We start from the raw sequence: 19,815 nt of genomic DNA on the forward strand, positions 1-19,815 counted from the left end.
GGAAGGAAAAAAAAAACTATTAAAATTATAATACTCGATATATACCAATAACAAAAGATGAATAAAAGTCACGTTTGACTTCTGCAATTACAAGAGGTGCTCAAAGTGGTTACCATCAGCGCCCAGACACTTCTGATTACGGCGAACTACTGCTTGAGTAACATTGACCAAAGTGTCCACTTGTATACATGTTTTTGGTGCCCCCTGGTGTGTGTATGTATGTATGTATGTATGTATAGTTATATATAAGGACAAAATAAAAAAAAGAAATTGAGTTTTACTCTAATAAAATGTATAGATTTACATTGGCATCCTTACTTTCTCCTTATGTCAGATGACCACGAGTCATGTATGACAGTCAAATATTCTGAGGAAACAGGAATTCTAGGAAGACAGAGGAGTTGACAATGGCACTCTCAATTGTTGTTTTTCTAACTGAGGTATAATTGACATATAACATATTAATTTCAGGTGTACAACATAATGATTAGATGTATGTATATATTGTGAAATGGTAGCCATAAGAAGTCTAGTTAACATCCACCACCACACATAGTTTTCATTCTAAGTATATAACAAAGAGAAATTAAAGCCTTTTAAGGGGATATTTTGGTTCTAATCTATCCATATTGAAGATTCCCCTAAATATCTTTTCTGCAAGTCCAAAGACCCAGAACTTGAATTTAAAAAATAAAGCAGGTAAAGTTATAGATTTTAAACTTAACTTTATTACTTAGTCTTTAAGAATAATAACATTGTGGATGGTAGTTAAAATCATAGAGACAGTATTGATTTTTCATATGTAGACTTTGAAATTCTTTGAATATTCTGTTACAAATCACTAACAGTAAATAAAGAAAACTCGCGTAAACAGTTTTCTTTCACTAAATGTTTTAAGAGATTTCTTTCTTTTAATTTAAGTACCAGCTATGGAGTTGGACAAAGAACAGGTATTTCTTAGATCTCTGAACGAAACTGCAGTGTAGACCCTCTCATTTTCTTTTCATAATCTTCTTCAAATCTCTCATACTGGGCTACAGTGAAATGATTCTTCCAGTCTCCTGAAATACCTGAAAAGAAAAGTAAAATGGTTAAAAGGTGAAAACGTGAAATTTCTTTCTAGGATTAGTTTTACTTTAAATTATCACACTTGTATTTTTAAGCCTTTAACTTTAGAATGTCATATCTACCCCATAACTCTATTACCTACCCCTAATACCACTCCCAGACTCCTAGACCTTCTTGGTTTTCCCAAAATTCCTATTCATTTTTCTAGTATCTTATATAATGAAATAGTCCTTTAAATAGTTTCAAGAAATGTCACTGGGATAAAATCCAACATCTCAAAATATTCACTCTTTGGTTTTAAGAGCTTTGTTAACAAAGAATACGGAGAATTTTTCTGTACTTTTAAAACTATGTTTTCCGATACCAAGTTAAAATTTATTTAAAATGTTCTATAATCAAGTAAGATTTGGAAACGTGTTAAATGTAGGTAAACACATGTGTTAATTGTAGGATTGTTCAATTTTCAAGATACTAACCATATTTAAAACCTCAAAGGAGGAATATAGGACAGAGCATTTGCAATGAATATGTGATAACAAAAATAATGTCATTTTCATAGAATATTTTACAGAGTAATTCAGAAGACACACTTGGAAGCCCAGTTTTAGAGAAAAAAGGGATGAAAACATGCCAAAATAACTCTGTCGATCTGGCCCAATATTTCTCAACTTTAGCTTTTTATTTTATTTGTATCTCCACTGTTGACATTTGAAGCCAGACAATTATTTGCTGGGGGTCAGGGGGCAATGTGAGGTTGTCCTGTGCATTGTAGAATGTTTATCAGCATCCTTGGCTTCTACATGTTTGATGTCAGTAGCATACCCCTATCATGATCATCAAAATGTCTCCTGATGTTGCCAAATGACCCCTGAGAGGCCAAATTATAACTGGAAGTGATCCATATAGTCCCAGAAAGTCTTATCAATGGCATGTTTCCTAACTTTCTTCAAAAAAAATCTCTAGAATTCACAAAAACGCATTATAATTAAAATTACCCTTAATAGCCCCTTTATAGGCTGTTACCAAAAAACACCTGTTTCTCCAAAACTGTCTCAGGTTGTATTAGTCACTCTTTCCTCCACTGTAAGCAGACTTTATATCTCTGCCAATTGGCGTTTGTTGTATGTGATTCCTCCTTGCCTCATTAACTTTGGGCTTGGATTTTTGATATGCATTTTTGATATTGGTCCAATTGAATTTTAATATGTGAAATATATACCACATCTGAACAGAAAGTTTAAAAGGTATTTCAAGATTTCACTTCCTCTCTTGCTTTCCCTCTATACCATAATGTTAGGCACATCCCACAAATGGACAGCTCTTTCAGCCTGAGTTTCAGAAAGAGAAGACACAAGAGGTTGAGCCCGTGAAAGACAATCAAAACTGATCAGAGTCAAAAAGAGTTGAGCAAAAATGCAGCAGCCATGGGTGACCAACATCCATGAGCATTAAAAGAAAAATAAATCTTGTGGTTTTAAGCCACTGAGATTCTTGGAGTTGTTTGTTTTATAGCAAAGCTGACTAATACATACAAAACAACAGAATCAATCTCTCTCTCTCTCTCTCTCTCTCCTTCTTCTCTCCCCCTCTCTCATGTGTACATGCAGGCACACACACTGCAATTCAACAGTTTTTAATTACTTGTTAAAGAACTGTTTTGTGCAAGATGTTAGTTATACATTGAGTTCCATGCTGAGGATGCAATGAATTTACCATAATCATAGCAACAACCTCAAGGAGTTGTTAATTTAGTGCGTCTAACATCATGTAAGCTAGTTATCTACCACAGCAAAATTTCTAAGAAAAATTAAGAATATGTAGATAAGTCAGACAAATGAAAGGTATTTTTATGAGATAGAAATTGGTGCCAAGACTCATGCTTATCGATGCGTAGGTTCTTGAATATACACATCTCATTAGAAGATTTGTTTTACATGTTAGGCTCACAAAAATGATAGAATTCCTTGCCACAGATTATTTCCCCTAGGGTTTTTTATTTTTCTCATTTTGTTTTCTCCCAGCACACTCAGTTTATTTCTATTTGCTATAATATTACTTTTATCAACCCACCTGCACTCTCTATAATATGACTAGCAAACTGTATAGAACCTAGTATATGATGTTCTCACCTTTTCTCATGAAGGGAGACACAGAATGATCCATATCATATTCTGGTACAGTAGTGTAATTTGCACTAGGATTCTGCTTCATGACATCAAAAGAGCTATGATAGATGATCTTATTCACTGTTTCTTCTGGCAGCTCTTTATCTAGAAATTTTAACAACTTCTGAATTTCGCACTTTGGGTCCTAAAGAAATTATACAGAAAAGCAATTATTTTAGGTAGATTTGGTCACGAAGTAGACAATACATTTAATAAAGTTCTACATATATCAATTTGATGAAGGAAATTATTTTATATTTTCACATGCAATTTTCGGTTCCATTTCCCAAGTATACATCCTACTCTTGGTTATACCAAGTAACCATCTACTAGAAGGAAGATTAAAATTTGTTTCAAAATCTGCAAATAAAAAGGTTGGTTTAATATTCAACATTTCATACTCAAAAATAGAATTAATAACAGACGGTGAAAAAAGCAAGATACTATTATTATGAGCTATAATTTTCAAAATCCCTTGGTCTGTTTTTTTTTTTACATAGCTAACATCAAGAATAGATTACCTACCAAACATTTTAGAAAGAATTAATACAAATCCTTTTCAAAATATTCAAAAAAAGTAGAAGAGGAGGGAATATTACTAAACTCATTTTACAAGGCCAGCATTACTCTGATATGAAAGTCAGACAAGGACAATACAAGAAAAGAAAATTATACTCTAATATCTTTGATGAATGTCAATGCAAAATACTAGCAAACAAAATTCAACAGCATTTTAAAAGGATCATACACCATGATCAAGTGGGATTTATTATAGGGATGTAAGGATGGTTCATTATCTGTACCAGAGGGAAAGCAAGAGAGGAAGTAAATCAAAATGATACACCACATGAACAAAATGAAGGATAAGACTCGTATGATCAATTCAATAGATGCAGAAAAATAATTTGACAAAATTCAACTTGCATTTATGATAAAAACTCTCAACAAAATGGGTATAGAGGGAACACCGCTTAACACAACAAAGACAATTATGACAGATCCACAGCTAACATACTCAATGGTGAAAAGCTGAGAGTGTTTCCTCTAAGATCAGGAACAATTGTTAACTAATAATATTATATTGGATATTTGGAAGTTGCTAAGAGAGTAGATCTTAAAAGTTGGCATCATAAGAAAAATATTTTGTAATTACGTGTCATGATAGACATCAGCTAGAATTATTGTGATCATTTCACAATATACACATATATTAAATCATTATGTTGTCAGTGGGTATGGAGGTAGGGGGTGGTAGATGACAGTAAAGGGGATCAAATATATGGTGATGGAAAGAGAACTGACTCAGTATGGTGAGCACACAATGTGATATATAGATGATGTATTACAGAATTGTACACCTAAATCTATGTAACTTTGCTAACAACTGTCACTGCAATAAACTTTAATTTAAAAAAAAACCCAAAAATTATGTTGTATACCTGAAACTAATGTTATATGTCAATTACATCTCAATAAAAAAAGAATAGATTACCTGTCTGAGAGTTCTCTTATAGTGGAAAGAAGATATTCTTTCTACCTCTCATACCCACATAGATTTTTTTCATAGTATGTCTATATCAGGAGGAAGTAAAATATAAGCCTGTCCATTTTCCAGTCTAAGGAAAGGTGGGAAGGATAAAGAGGCAATAATGAAGAGGAGAAATCCATTTCGTGTATTTATTATGATTTCCTTTCCCTGTGCTTCTGTCTGTACATAAGACAGCATGTTAGACAAGATGAAAGGATAACACTCAAGCCAAATAGTTTGTGCTCTCCTACACATCAGGAAAGTTTTCTTAGTGGTCCAAACCAAACTGAGGCAGAGAGCCATAATCTTAGTGCCCTGGTGAGATCAGACAGAAAGGCAATCTAAAGTTTAGCTTTCCTGAGCTACCCATCTCAATTCATGGAAACAGAACCAGAGAGTTTCTTTGGTGGCTCTAAAATAATCTACTTCTTGTAGCTACAGAATTGAATTTATTGGAAATTAGACATATACCTTAATTACTCAAGTATATTATAATGAAAATTGAATTCCCAGTGGTGCCAAGTCCATCATGTGAAAGTTAAATGGAAGTGATGGGGAAAGAGTAGACTGCTCAAACTTGTAATGGGACTATCTGGGGTGGACCTGATTACACAGAGATCTGGAACCCTTGCATAATGTTGAGGCTTTTCTGCCAGCAGATGGAAATTGCCCTCTTATATTTGAAGAAACTAAACTTCCTTTGCTGGAAGACCTTATTATGACCTAATATGGGAAGTTTCCATTCAAGACAGTGTCTATGCTCTTCAAGACCCACCTCAGCTACTACTTGTTGCTTCTAGATCCATAACTAGCATAATAGATCACCATAATTTAGAGTGCCAGGTACAAAATGGCTTAAACAAGGTACAGAAGAGACAGAAAATTTGATGAAGAAATCTGCCAGAGGGAGTCACCTTAGCTGGGCATAGTGGTTTCCCTAGAGACTGTAAACTAGATTTCCCAAATAAGAGATCAATCAATGGTAGTCATAGTCATCTAAAGGAATTTGGAGAAACATAAGGAACCAAGATGAGGCTGAGTCAAGGTACTGGATTCTGAGCAAATTCAGGCAGATAAACCAGATACATTGTTGGGGGGAGAGGTCACTAGACATTGTTGCCAGGAATCCCAACACATTCTCATTTTTGTGGTGTCATAATTTACCATTTGTCCCACACACCTAGACACCATTTTAAAGAGAAAAGAGGAGGTGTAGATGTGCTATCTGATAGACATTCAGGTTAAGAAATGTTCCACATTTCTTAAATGGGCATTTTAAACAATTCAATTAGAATAATTTTTTGATCAAATTGAGAGTGAGTTATTTTCCACACTAATAATCAGACGGAAGATCAGTAAATAAAAACTGGATGTTTTATAGATGAAATAAGTAAATTACATTGTTTCCCGACCATGTTTGCCACTTGGGGAAACAACCATGGACAAGATAATTTTAGTCTCTACATTCAAGGAGATTATATTATAGTAGAGGAGATAAAAAAAAAAAGAAAGAAAAAATAAGTAAAGAAACACATACTTAAAATAATGAGAAGTGGTGGTACATACTATGAAAAGAACAACAGCAGAAAAAGAAATTGTAATAGATAATAACAAGGTACATTATTTGACATTATTGACATGAAAGAACCCTTAACATTTAAGTAAAGACATGAAGGATGAGAAGAGGTTAATCTGAAAATAGGGGGAAAAAGTTGTTTCAGGTAGGCTCACTTACAGAGAAAAGGAAAGGTGGCACCAGAAGAGGCTGGAGAGAGAGACAAGAACTAAATAATATGGAACTTCATAAACTATCTTGATGATTTTCTATTTCACGTAGGGACAAAAGCCATTGAGAGATTTGTAGAAGGCAGTGGACATATTCTGATTTAGGTTTCAAGATCATTCTCTCTGAATGAATAATAGAACCAAAATGAAGTAATCCAAATAAGTGAACATTGTTGCCTGAACTACAGTAGGAGGCAGTACTGGTAGAAAGAAGTGGATTGAATGAAAGATACATTTTCAAGGCACAGTTAACAGGGTAGTAGATTAGTCATATTTATAGATCAAGAGGAAAGAAAAGTGTGATATGAAGAAGGTGAATCTTAGGTTTCCTTAAAAAATAAAGAAATTGTAACTGCTTTTTACCTGTTTCATGTCTTCATAGAATAGGTAAAGGATACGATAATTTTTCCTCTTCTCCCACCAGCCTTTCACATGGTCATACCAAGAACCAAATGCTACTACATTGGAAGATAAAATATTTGCGAAATTAAAACTATGTACATGAAGTAAAAAATTATTAAGTATTATTCCAAGTCATCATTATCAATACATACATACTGTTTACTTATTAGTTCAAAAAAGAGAGATGATAGTATTAGGGAAGTATATCGAATAACCCCTACTCTCACTGAATTTACAATCTACTTAGAAAGAAGGAAATACTTCCATTATAAGATAAATTGTGTCCCCTCAAAATTTTTATGTTGAAGTCCTCACCCCCACTAATTCAGAATATGATTGAATTTAGAAATAGACCTTTAAAGAGGTAATTAGTTTAAAATTGGATCATTAACATGGGTGTGTAGGTGTTCAGAATGAGTCTCCCCAATATGTGCCACTCTGGTATGCAGATTATTTCAAGCTAAAAACAATCAAGGCTCAGAAGGTTTAGGAAGAAACTTGGGTCTTCCCCTTCACAGCCCAAAATAATTTAAGATAGCAGACCTACTCCAGGAAGATAAATATTATAATAGATAACTACAGCTTAATCTGAACTGGTAGACAGGGAGGAACCTAGCAATGCCCATTTGATCAGAGACCTCCCTGTATCCCATTGTTTCAAGTTGGCCCAGAAAACATTTGTTTACTAAACACTAACTCTTTTCATCTTTGGTACATTTGCCATACTTCCCTGCTTCTCCCTCCTTGGTCCAGAATGACATATGTACCTCATTTTACCTTACTGTCTTTGGAATTTTTATGCCTATGTGAATCCCCCATGTATTAAAACTTGATTTTATCTTGTTAATCTGCCTTATGTCATTTTAATAATTCTACCAGCCAGAAGAAATAAGAAGGAAAGGGAAAAGTTTCCTTATCCTCAAGATCCTAATCGAATATGACTGGTCTCCTTAGAATAAAAGGTGATTACAACACAGACAGCCACAGAGAGAATACCCTGTGAAGACACAGAGAGAATATGGCCATTTACAAGCCAAGGAAAAAGACCTAAAAATAAACTTATCGTGAAGACACCTTCATCTTGGACTTCTACCTTCCAAAATTGTGAGAGAATAAATTTCTGTTTAAGCCACACAATCTGCGGTACTTTGTCGTGGCAGCCCGAGCAAATGAGTACAACTTCTAATAAATAAAACTAAAACTACAAGAGCAAGATGTCAAATAGTAATGCAGACAATAAGGAGTATGGAAGTCATAGGAGAGGGAAAGAGGAAGAGAAAACAATAGGGATGAAAAGGTTAAGAAAGGACAGTGGAGGAAGCAGAGTGCATCTGGTTGTAAAAAGAGGCATTGATAATAAGAAGAATGAGTAGACATTCTATGGACAGAGAATAGTCCAAACAATGGCAAGAGTAAAAATTTGCAAGATACCATTGAGATATATTTGCCTTGAAAAGACACTTTTTATAGGAGAATGTTTATATGAAAATTGTAAGTAGAGTTACTACCATGGGTACTAGTATGTTTTGCTGAAAGAGAGGATACACGGATACAAAAACAGAGCCTGAGGATATAAACTTCAAGAATTTTTAGTTTACAGAATAAAAGTGAAGGAATGGTAGAGAAAAGAGATTCCAAGAAATATGTATAAAATCAAAACAATACAATGACATGGACAGCAAGAGAAGAAAGCACCTAGCAGTAATCACCAAGTACTAATGAACCAATGAGACTAAAATCTGTGTACCACATATTCCCCAAACGTCCTTAAAGGGAAGAAATGACTATGTATTCTCCTTCTATTGTCTTCTGCGTTAGTAAAGTTCTGGACACATATTAGGTTTATAATGAATACAGAATTTATATCTGAACTATCTTCTTGCAAAAAAACCTTTTCATTATGGAATTCCATGATTAAAATAAGGGTTGGTCTCACCCTTTCCAGTCATGAATTTATTCAGGAACTCTTCCCAGGTACCAGGCTCTGGGTGAATTTTTGCCATTTTGTAGAAATAATAGTAAGACACAGCCACATCTTTAGCATTCCGTGCCACATAGACCATCTGTGGAGAGATAGAAAATCATAATTTTGTTTTTATTCTTTAATAGTTTATAAACCTTTGCCTACCTTGACAGAATGCTTATTTTGTCTTTCTGATTTCCTGACCTGGGTGTTCATATCTATATCCTCACACAGGATATTCACAATACAAAGAGTACTCATCTCTAATACCACCATGTTCTCTTTAGCCTTTGAAAAGAACATCTCTTGAAACATGGAAAACCAAGTGTCATAAAAATTACAGTAAATATTAAATAACAAAAATTAATATGGTTCTCAAATTTAGAATATTTAATGTATCATCACTTATTAAAACAAATAAAAAGAAACAGCAATTTTTATAACTGAAAAAATGTCCTACTTTTTATTAAAAATAAGTTATTATTTGGGTAAATTTAGTCAATAAAGATTAAACATTCTGTCCATGATCATGGCTACATAATAATCATTACGTTTATAATGATTGGTATGAGATTGAAGTTTATTTTATGTTGAAGCCCTCAAGTCTGCTTGAAGGCAGAAATTTTGAACATATTTCCCAATAGACATGACATTGTTATACCTCATTAGTAATTAGGTTTTCAATGAAGTCCACTGAAATCCATTAAGCCTACGTCTCCCCTGAAGTACACCTAATAATGCTGAGGCTCCAGATACCCATGCAGTAAATATATTTCTAAGGGAAAATGCATTCAAGAAGAAACCTCCTTTTATTTAATAGAAACAGAGCTTCCTCCTCCTCCTCCTCCTCCTCCTCCTCCTCCTCCTCCTCCTCCTCCGTTTTCTTCTCCTTCTTCTTCTTAAGTTAAAATTTGTTGGGGTGACAATGGTTAGTAAATTTACATAGGTTTCAGGTGTAAAATTCTGTAATACATCATTGATATATCACATTGTGTGTTCACCACCTAGAGTCAGGTCTCCTTCCATCACCATATATTTGATTCTGTTTACCCTCATCTACCATGCCCTTGCCCCTTACCCTTTAGTAACCACTAAACTATTGCCTGTGTCTATGAGTTTTTGTTTCTTTATTTGTTTGTCTTGTTCTTTTGTTGTTTCCAGTTTTATATCTCACATATCAGTGAAATCATATGGTTCTTGACCTTTTCTGTCTGACTTATTTCAATTAGCATAATAATCTCAAGATCCATGCATGTTGTCACAAATGGCACTATTTTATCTCTTCTTATGGCAGAATAGTATTCCATTGTGTATATATACCACATCATCTTTATCCAATCCTCTATCAAAGGACAGTTTGGTTGTTTCCATGTCCTAGTCACCATAAATAAAGCTGCAATGAACATTGGAGCATATATACCTTTAACAATTCAATTAAAAATTGGGCAGAGGACCTGAATGGACATTTCTCCAAAGAGGACATACAGATGGCCAATAGACACATGAAAAGATGCTCAACAACACTCATCATCAGAGAAATGCAAATAAAAACCACAATGAGATATCACCTCACCCCAGTTAGAATGGCTATCATCAACAAGACCAATAATAACAAATGTTGGAGAGGCTGTGGAGAAAAAGGAACCCCCATACACTGTTGAAGGGAATGCAGATTGGTGCAGATGCTATGGAAGGCAGTGTGGAAGTTCCTCAAAAAATTAAGAATAGAATTACCATATAACCCAGAAATCCCTCTCCTGGGTATCTTTCCTTCTTCTTTTCTAACTGATGGAAAAAGGAAATGATAACTTTTATATTACCAAGTCACTGGTAGTAGTTCTCACTTTCTGGGAGAAGAGTGGGGGGAGGAAGGGAATGACTGGAAAGGAGTTTTTCAAAAGATTGTTTATAGCGTTCAGAGTTGAGACTCTGCTGCTGATGTTATTTCTTGAGAAAATACTAAATAAACCTTATAAACATTACCAATTATTTCTTATTTCAAAACCAAGACACTGTGGTAATGAAACTACTGTTTTCTTTTTCTATCATCATCACCTCTAAATTCCTTAGTGAGGTCTGTTTCCACTTGCCTCAGTGTGGACATAAGGCAATCCAGAAGATATCTCCCAGTTCTGTTAATAGCAAGGCCATGTGTTTCTGGGGATTTCTATGGATTTTTATTTCTGGAATTAAGATTATGAACTTTATGTATACTTTCTTATCACTTTTGTTTTTAATTAGACTTTGAAAAAAAGGAAGTCACACATAAACACATGTACAAAGACTTTTTGAATAACAAGGGTGAAGGTATAAACAATCAATTTTTCAAAAGAAAGCAGCTGTTTTGGTTATTCTATTAAAGGTGCTGTGGTAAAAGGAATACTATTAACATCTTCCTCAGATCTAGGACTGGTGATTGCCTACTTTCCCAAATTCATTTTACAACTACACTGAACCACTTGTAAAATGTTAGCCTAGGTACATGTAGTTCTCTTTCTGTAAAATATCCTCGTGCATCTGAAAAACTCCTACTCTTTCTTTATGATGCTGATTTAATTTTTGAGATGTCATTGACCCATAGAATCTTTTTTACATCCTGTATTAGCACTTAGGTTTGTAATTATGTTTGTAATTATTTTTCAAATATATATATATGAGATATATATATATGTATGTATATTTATATGTATTCTATTAAGACATATATGTATTTTATTAAGATACATATATGTATATAGATATAAATCTATATATACATATCTATATATGTATATATAGATTTATATCTATAGATATGTATATACATACATATATGTATATATATATGTGTATACATATATAATATACATATACACATATCTATCTATCTATCTATCTATCTATCTATCTATCTATCTATCTATCTATACACACTCTGTTTCCCTGAAAATAAGACTTGGTCTTATATTAAGGTTTGCTCCAAAAGATGCATTAGGGCTTATGTTCAGGGGATGTCATTCTGAAAAATCATGCTAGGACTTATTTTCTGATTAGGTCTTATTTTCAGGGAAACACGATATGTGTGTGTGTGTGTGTGTGTGTGTGTGTGTGTGTGTGTGTGAGTGTGTGTGTGGTTGTGTGTGTGTGTCAGTGCGTGTATATATATTTCATACATATATTTTTCCCACTACATGAAGTATTCTTTTTTACTTCATATATTAGCACTTATCTTACTAATATGTAATTATTTTATATATATATATTTTTTTTTTCCTGCTACTTGAAGTGTTCTACATGACCATAGGCTATACAGAGCAGAGATCATTGAATATTTAACCATTACATAACACGTCATATAAAAGTGACTGGCAAGCAAATTTAATATTATGTATAGAAATTAAATAAAATAACATGCTCTTTGATGGCTGAGAATATCTTATTTATGTTTGCATTTATAATGAAAATCACAATATCTGATACATACATGGTAGCTCTTCCATATATGTTTACTGATTATATGCTTATTGAATGATTTTGCTTATACGAAGTTGAGACAGAATTCCAAGGAGAAATAAAGAAATTACAGTCATATTTCAATATCCTTTTCTTAATAACTGATAGAAACGTGAAGAATGAGAAAGGTGACATCAGTATAGATTCTACAGATATATTTTTAAAAATATTAATGAAATACCATGAGCATCTTATTACAAAAATTTGACAATTTAAATGAAATGGACCAATTTTTTGAAAGACATACATATATGTATAAACTACCAAGGATCATGCAAGGAAAAATACATAACCTGAATAATGCTACATCTATTAAGTACATTGAATTTGCACTTAAAAATCTTTCCAGATAAAAAGAAAATTTCAGGCCTAGATGGCTTCACTGATAAATTGTATAAAGTATTTAAGAATGAAATAATATTAATTCCAACCAAACACTTCCAGAAAATTAAAACAGAATAAATACCTCCCAACTCAAGAGGCCAACATTACCCTAATACCATTAATGATGAACTTGTAACATTACAAAGGAGTTCTAATGTTACCAAAAGAAACAAACCCAAAAAACAAACAGAAAAAAAAAATTATGGACCAATATCTCATGATCAAAGATGGAATTTTCTTTAAATTAGCAAATTAAACCCAACACATATAAAATACAATATATCATAACTAAATACAAGGTACGCAAGTTCATTTGAATATTTGAAAATCAATCAACATGGTACATATACACAATAGAATATTAGTCATAAGAAAAGATGAAATACTGCCAACGTAGTTAATCATCTTAACAGACTAAAATAATGGAACTCAATATGATAGGTCTTAATAGATACAGAAAAAAAAATAGACAAAATAAAAAATGCATTCCTGGTAAAAATTCAACAAATTAGGAATAGAATGGCATTTCCTCAGCTGGATAAACGGCACATACAAAAGCCTATAGGTAACATCATCTTACTTAGTAGAGATATACTAATGTACTTTACCTAAGATCAATAGCAAGATAAGGGCTTCTGCTCTCACCACTCCTATTCAGTAATATATTGGAGGTTATATCTAGTTCAATAAGTCAAGAAAAATAAGTAAAAGGCCTTCAGATTGGGAAAAAGGAAGTAAGATTATTTTTTTATTTACTGACAGCATGAGCATCTATATAGAAAAATGAATGGAATCTACAAAACAGCTGCTAAATCTATTAAGTGAATTTAGCAACATGTTAGCATAAAAGGTTTATGTCCATATATTAGCAACAAACATTCAGAAAATAATGTGTGACTGTGTATGTGTGCATGCGTATGTGAGAAGAGAAAGGGAGAAAGTGAAAGTGAGGGGGGGAAGAAAATGTGAATTACTAGTATATTAGAAATTTTAAAAAATAATGTTTACTTATGTTATAGATATAAAGCAGATATTAAGCTATAAATGTGATAATTGAAACAATAAAGCCTATAGAAATAAGCAGAAGGCAGAATATATTCATAACTTTGGGAGGTAGCATTTTTTTAAAACAAATACAAACAGCTTTAACAATAAAGAAAAAAATGATATATTGATCAACCTCAAAATTAAGAACTTTAAAAGATATTGTTAAGAAATTGATAAAGAAAAAAAAGCAGCGTGGATTAAGATATAAAAAATTTAATTATACAATCAGAGGACTTGTATCCAGAGTATATGGAGAATTTCTACCTTAATAATAAAAGAAAAGAAGCCCCTATAGGAGCAAAGGCAAAAGACTTGAACAAATACTTCAGAAAAGAAGATACGTAAGTTATGAAAAGGTTCTCTGCCTAATTAGTCATTAGGGAAATACAAAGTAAAACCACGATGAAATGACACCAGACATCTACTAGTATGGCTAAAAATAAATACTTTTAGTTATATCTTGTGTTGATAAGGAAGTGGAGTAACTTCAGGTCTTATACACTGGTCAAAGTGTAAATTGGTGCATATGATTTGAAAATAACTACTAAAGGTGAACAAATGCATATCCTAAGATCCAGCAATTCCATTCCAAGCTATCTAAACAAGAAAAATGTGTGCATACTGTGCAATGAAAGACTTTATAAGAACATTCATTGCTGCACTATTTTAATTACTGACAAGTAGCAACTATCCACCCAACTATCCACCAATAGTACCATGGATAAGTAATTAACATAACGAAATGCCTTACATCAGTTGTTCTCAAATGTTAGCATGAATCAAATTCATCTGGAGGTCTTATTAAAACTTAGTTGGCTGGACCCCTAACCCCATAGTTTCTGATTCAGTAGGTCAGAATTGGGCCTGAGAATTTGCATCTCTAATGAGCTATCTTTGCTCAGAGTACCATATTTTGTGATCCAGCAGGCTACATTAAACAAAACAGAAAAAAATAACAAACATAATAAGGATTGTACCGCAAACATTATGTTAAATGAAATAAGCTAAATATTCAAGGTTATATACTTGATCCTTACAGAAACAGGCAAACTAATTCATGTTGAAAACATTCAGGATAGTGGTTATCTTTGGATGTGAGGATTCTTGCCTGGAAATGAGCAAGAACAGAGCTTTCGTGGGGCTGGTAATGTTTAATTTTTTGATCTGGGTGCTGATTTCATGGGTATGCTCACTTTATGAAAATTCATCAGCCGTAGATTAGGATTTATGCACTTTTCTCCCTAAATGTTATGCTTAAGTTAGAATGATTACAAAAATAAGAAGCCTAAAACTACTCCATTAGCTATACAATTATATATAGTTTATAATCCATAAATTATGTAATTATATATTTATAAATTGCAATTACACTGAATTCATGAAGAAGCAGCTCTGGGTTTATTTAAATATCTATTGTTTATAGGTAGACAGTGAGTAAAGCAATTTAGACAGAAAGACAGGCATATTAGAGAACAGAAAAACCTGAGAGAATCTCAGGGCCAGGGCACTGAGTGTAATCACTTATCTATAGCACTGGCGTGCATTGGAACTATTTTGATCCTTAGGATATAGGGACCACATTATTACTTTTGCAATGATTTATTCAGGGGTTGCAATCCCTCACCTTAATTTTTGCATAATTAGTAAAAGAAATTACAACACAAATAAGGATTTTTTTCTTTAAAATTTGCTACCTTGCAGTTATTCTTCCAAAATGAAGATGGGAGAAGTTGAACAGGTAAGTGTGTTTTCACTAATCGAGGAGACTGCATGCCTTTCAAATCCTCAACACCTACAAGCACAAAAGTTAATTACATTATAAATGTAGAATCACAAAGGTCAATTACATTATAATCTAAGACTTTTAAAACATTAACCCCTCTATATGGCTTGAAATGGCTATATGGTCTCATATACTTCTAAAATCTACAATGAGATTAAAAAAGGGATAAATTCTGGTTTGTTAGGCTGTTTTATTGCCTATGAATAGTAGGGTTTGTTATCTTTATAAGTGTCTATAAAATCCCCAGATATAATGCCTTGATGAGGCAAAACTAGCAGTAGGTCAAGTGTGAAGATGTCCAAATTTTTCCTTTATTTTCCTCTGTCTCATTTACACAATGTGGGGAAATTGAACTATTAATAGAAGTTTTCAAAATCCCTTTCCAGCTTTCTTTTTTTGGCCTTTCAATGTATTTGTTTTTCAATTACAGCTGACATACAATATGATATTAGTGTCAGGTGTACAGCATAGTGATTAGACATTTATATACCTTACGAAGTGATCACCCCAATAAGTCTAGTACCCTTTACATCCCCATGAATATTTTTTAACTATTTGTATTTCTTAATCCCTTTCCAGCTTTCTTGTATTAAATTCTGAGATCAAATTAAGCTGTGAAGTCCATGGCTAAGTTAAAAATTTTTCATAATGGAAGACCATATATTTTCATAATTATTTTTCTTGTGTCTGTGAACATCAGCTAACTAGCAGGAGATAGGATTCTATATTGGATCAAATGCTGAATTTTCAATATACAATGCTCATACAATATTTAAACATTAAAGACTTCCACCTGTTCTATTAAAAAATATACTCATCAAAATGTCCTCTTATGCAGATAATATCTTTTGGTGGAAGAGAAGTATAATATGGTTACTGGAATAACCAAATTTTTACTCTTCTATTATAGACACTTATGATACAACTGTCCAGGCTCTATCTGTATCATTTTCCATCATGATTCTTTCAGATACCACGAAAAGACAGGAGGATCTATTTACTTCTAGAATGAAAAGAAACATTAAAAGAAATACCATTTGAGAATCCAGGAACTATAAATTCCATGAATGGTACACGGTTGTATATTGCATCCCGTTTACATTTTTCTGTATCTCCATTGTTATAGATCAAATCCACTATTTCACTGACCCAGGTTGTTCCTGAAAAAAAAAAAAGAAAAAAAAGATAATGAAAGGGACTCTAAACTCTCTGTCAAAAAGAGTGTGAGAGGGTCACAGGAAGTTGTGTAACATCAAAAACAAAAATGTGCTCTCCATTTACATTCCCTTTCTCTCTTCTCCCTTTTCTTAAGAGATAGCCTTATCTATCTTGAACTTATATGAAGGCCTGACAATTAAGTTTGCAAACTTGTTGCAATGATGTTGCTAACCTTTTTTGATATGAGAGGGATTACTCATTATGAATTTGTACCAACTGCACAAATAGTTAACCATTCAGAAGTGCTGAAAAGCTGCATGAAAAAGTTAGACGACTTACATTTTCGCCAACAATTCATGGCTCTTGCATCATGACAATGCACCAGCTCACACGGCACTGTCTGTGAGGGAGTTTTTAGCCAGTAAACAAATAACTGCATTGTAACACCCTCCCTACTAACCTGATCTGGCCCCTAATGACACTTTCTTTATCTGAAGATAAAGTAAATATTGAAAGGAAGGCATTTTGGTGAAATTCAGAACATCAAGGGTATTATGACAACAGCTCTGATGGCCATTCTAGGAAAAGAGTTCCAAAATTGCTTTGAAGGGTGGACTAGGCGTTGGCGTTGGTGCATAGCTTCCCAAGGGGAGTAGTTCAAAGGTGACCCTAGTGATATTCGGCAATGAGGCATGTGGCACTTTTCCTAAGATGAGTTCGCAAACTTAATTGTATAACCTCATATCATGTTTCCCTGAAAATAAGACCTAGCTGGACCATATAAGATCTAGTCTTATTTTACTATAACATAAGACTGGATATAATATACAACATAATATAAGGCAGGGTTACCTTAATTTTTGCTCCAAAAGCTGCATTAGAGCTGATGGTCCGATTAGGTCTTATTTTCGGGGTAACAGGATACATATGTATTATGTGTGTATGTGTGTAAAATCTGATTAAAATAATCACAAAAGTAAAACTTGAAAAGGAAGTAAAATATGGGATATAAAAGAGACATTGTGTAAGTAATGATAACTCATCTTCCTGTGTGGGATAGATAGAAGCAGCAGCCAAGTTTAATGAGTCTGACCACAAATTTGTATATTTCCTGTTAACATCAAAAAGACTATTAGACTTTGGGAATGAAGAGTACTCAGTCAAAAATGTTCAACATTTGGTAGACGAATGAAGGGAAACAAAGACAACTTTGTGATTGTATCCGTGGTAACTACTGTGTCACTAACAAACAAAAAACAATATATCCTGATTGAACAGAGTAGATCAAGTCATTCTAATCTTTTTGAGATTGTGTCTCACCAGTCTTTGAGAAATGGATCTAAAGTACGTGAGCATATGGTCTACTTAATTGTCTATGGAATTCGATGATGTGGTTATCAAGGCACTGCTGAAAAAGAGATTATAAGACATAGGAGAAAAATATCTTCTTAACTATTCCCATCTCCTTCTTCTTTACCAAACGGGTAATGATAGTCACTAAATTGAATAATCATGGGTGGAAACTAAAAAATTAAGTTAATCTGTGAAAACAGCAAAATTTTTGAAGGATGATCGGCACACAGATGTATTTTGAATTGGCTCCAGATATTAGCATACTTTAGGCTTCACTTTATTTAGTCCTTTCTTGTGGACAACTCTCGCTCCTTCTTGTCCTTAAATCATAAGTAAAGACTCTGTCCCCCATATTCTGACACAATTACAGTGCTAAGAAAAATGTGGGTCAAATTGATACTACACTTGAATAGTTTGTTGCCTGGTCTGGTTTAGGCTTAAGCAATGCTTCATAGAAAAACAAACCAACCAATCAACAAACAAACAACAAACTAAATTCCAAAGTACGATATAACACATTTTATTTTCTATCAGTGTGTGTTTGAAACTGTAGTCAATGAAACCTGATTGGAAGAAGTGCCAACTTAGCTATGCTTTGTAAAATGTTTATTTTCCATTAATTTTTTTTTAAATACATGATTTAGTACATGTAAGGTGGTAGTTAACTTAGATCTTTTAAAACAAAATGAACAGGGCACTGGTATATTAATAACTTTAAGATATGTTCACAACAGCTTGTAGAGGAAACAAAATTTAAAATATGACTGAAGAGCATATGATTAATTTATGTGTAGCCGTCTAGCTATCTAACTTTCACTACATCAGAAAAAATTCAGCTTCAAAGAGCATCTTTGTAGATGAACTATTTGTATAATGATACCTTCCAAAGGTTATTGTAATGGTTTCCTGCTTGTAAACATATTTTTTTAAAAATAGCAAAAACAAAAGAGCAGGTACATTCTCAGTGATTGCCCTTCCTTTTCTAAACTTGTACCTCAACAAGGAAATGAAAGGTAGGTTTGGTCCTAAATAATTTGGGTACAATAAACTGCTCAAAGAACAATGTAAGCAGTAGGAAAGAAAGAAAAAAAACAAGCTTTTGCCAAAACAAGCTTGTTTTTTATATCTACAAAGTTCTGTACAGTACGTTTGTTTACTTTCTGGTGGAAGCTCTTTGTTCTCACGCAATGTTTGTAATGTTGTCACATTAGAATTCCTTAAATTCTGGGCCTTCCTCCCAGGACTTGTTACATATTCTTTTGAAGTAATTTTAATATTTATAATCTAAAAAAGATCAGTGGTCTGTATACTTATTAAAAATGCCTTTTCCTCATTTCCTTTAAGAAATGAGGCAAGAATATAAAAGAAAGTTGACTTTAGAGAGTTTAGTAATTAGAACAACTGATTTAGTATGAGATCAAGTAAATTAATTGGACAAAAGGTGAGAGAACCTCAATTATCTGCTATTTCTCTGTACATTTATCACTGGGTAAATTGGAAGATTCTGTCATAAAAAGATCTGGAGATATAAAAGTTATTGATTCCTATTAAGTCATCTTCAGTTTTCTTCTCTGAGACCATATGCTTAAGTCAGCAGTTGTTTAAATTTATAACAAATAATTTCTAAACATATTCATAAAATATGTTTAAAATAATAAAATATGAATATTTGACAAAATATTTTTAA

The 19,815-nt window shown here is 33.0% G+C and overlaps 1 protein-coding gene across 4 annotated transcripts in view; it reads right to left on the reverse strand.

The window, feature by feature from the left end:
- Positions 1-705: 705 nt before the first annotated feature.
- The window catches only part of LOC109436821 (sulfotransferase 1 family member D1), a 39,149-nt gene continuing 20,039 nt past the window's right edge, over positions 706-19,815 (reverse strand). For all 4 annotated transcript variants that reach the window (XM_019715656.2, XM_088791224.1, XM_074324487.1 and 1 more), the window contains exons 3-8: positions 16,652-16,777; positions 15,529-15,626; positions 8,885-9,011; positions 6,910-7,004; positions 3,198-3,378; positions 706-1,070 (exon numbers count right to left, since the gene is read on the reverse strand). In XM_019715656.2, the coding sequence (XP_019571215.2) occupies positions 958-1,070; positions 3,198-3,378; positions 6,910-7,004; positions 8,885-9,011; positions 15,529-15,626; positions 16,652-16,777 (740 nt within the window). In that variant the 3' untranslated portion in view covers positions 706-957. The remainder of the gene's footprint in view (positions 1,071-3,197; positions 3,379-6,909; positions 7,005-8,884; positions 9,012-15,528; positions 15,627-16,651; positions 16,778-19,815) is intronic.

The sequence above is a fragment of the Rhinolophus sinicus genome, chromosome 1, assembly GCF_057876585.1.
Source record: "Rhinolophus sinicus isolate RSI-liver-muscle chromosome 1, RSI-T2T, whole genome shotgun sequence".
Taxonomy (NCBI): domain Eukaryota; kingdom Metazoa; phylum Chordata; class Mammalia; order Chiroptera; family Rhinolophidae; genus Rhinolophus; species Rhinolophus sinicus.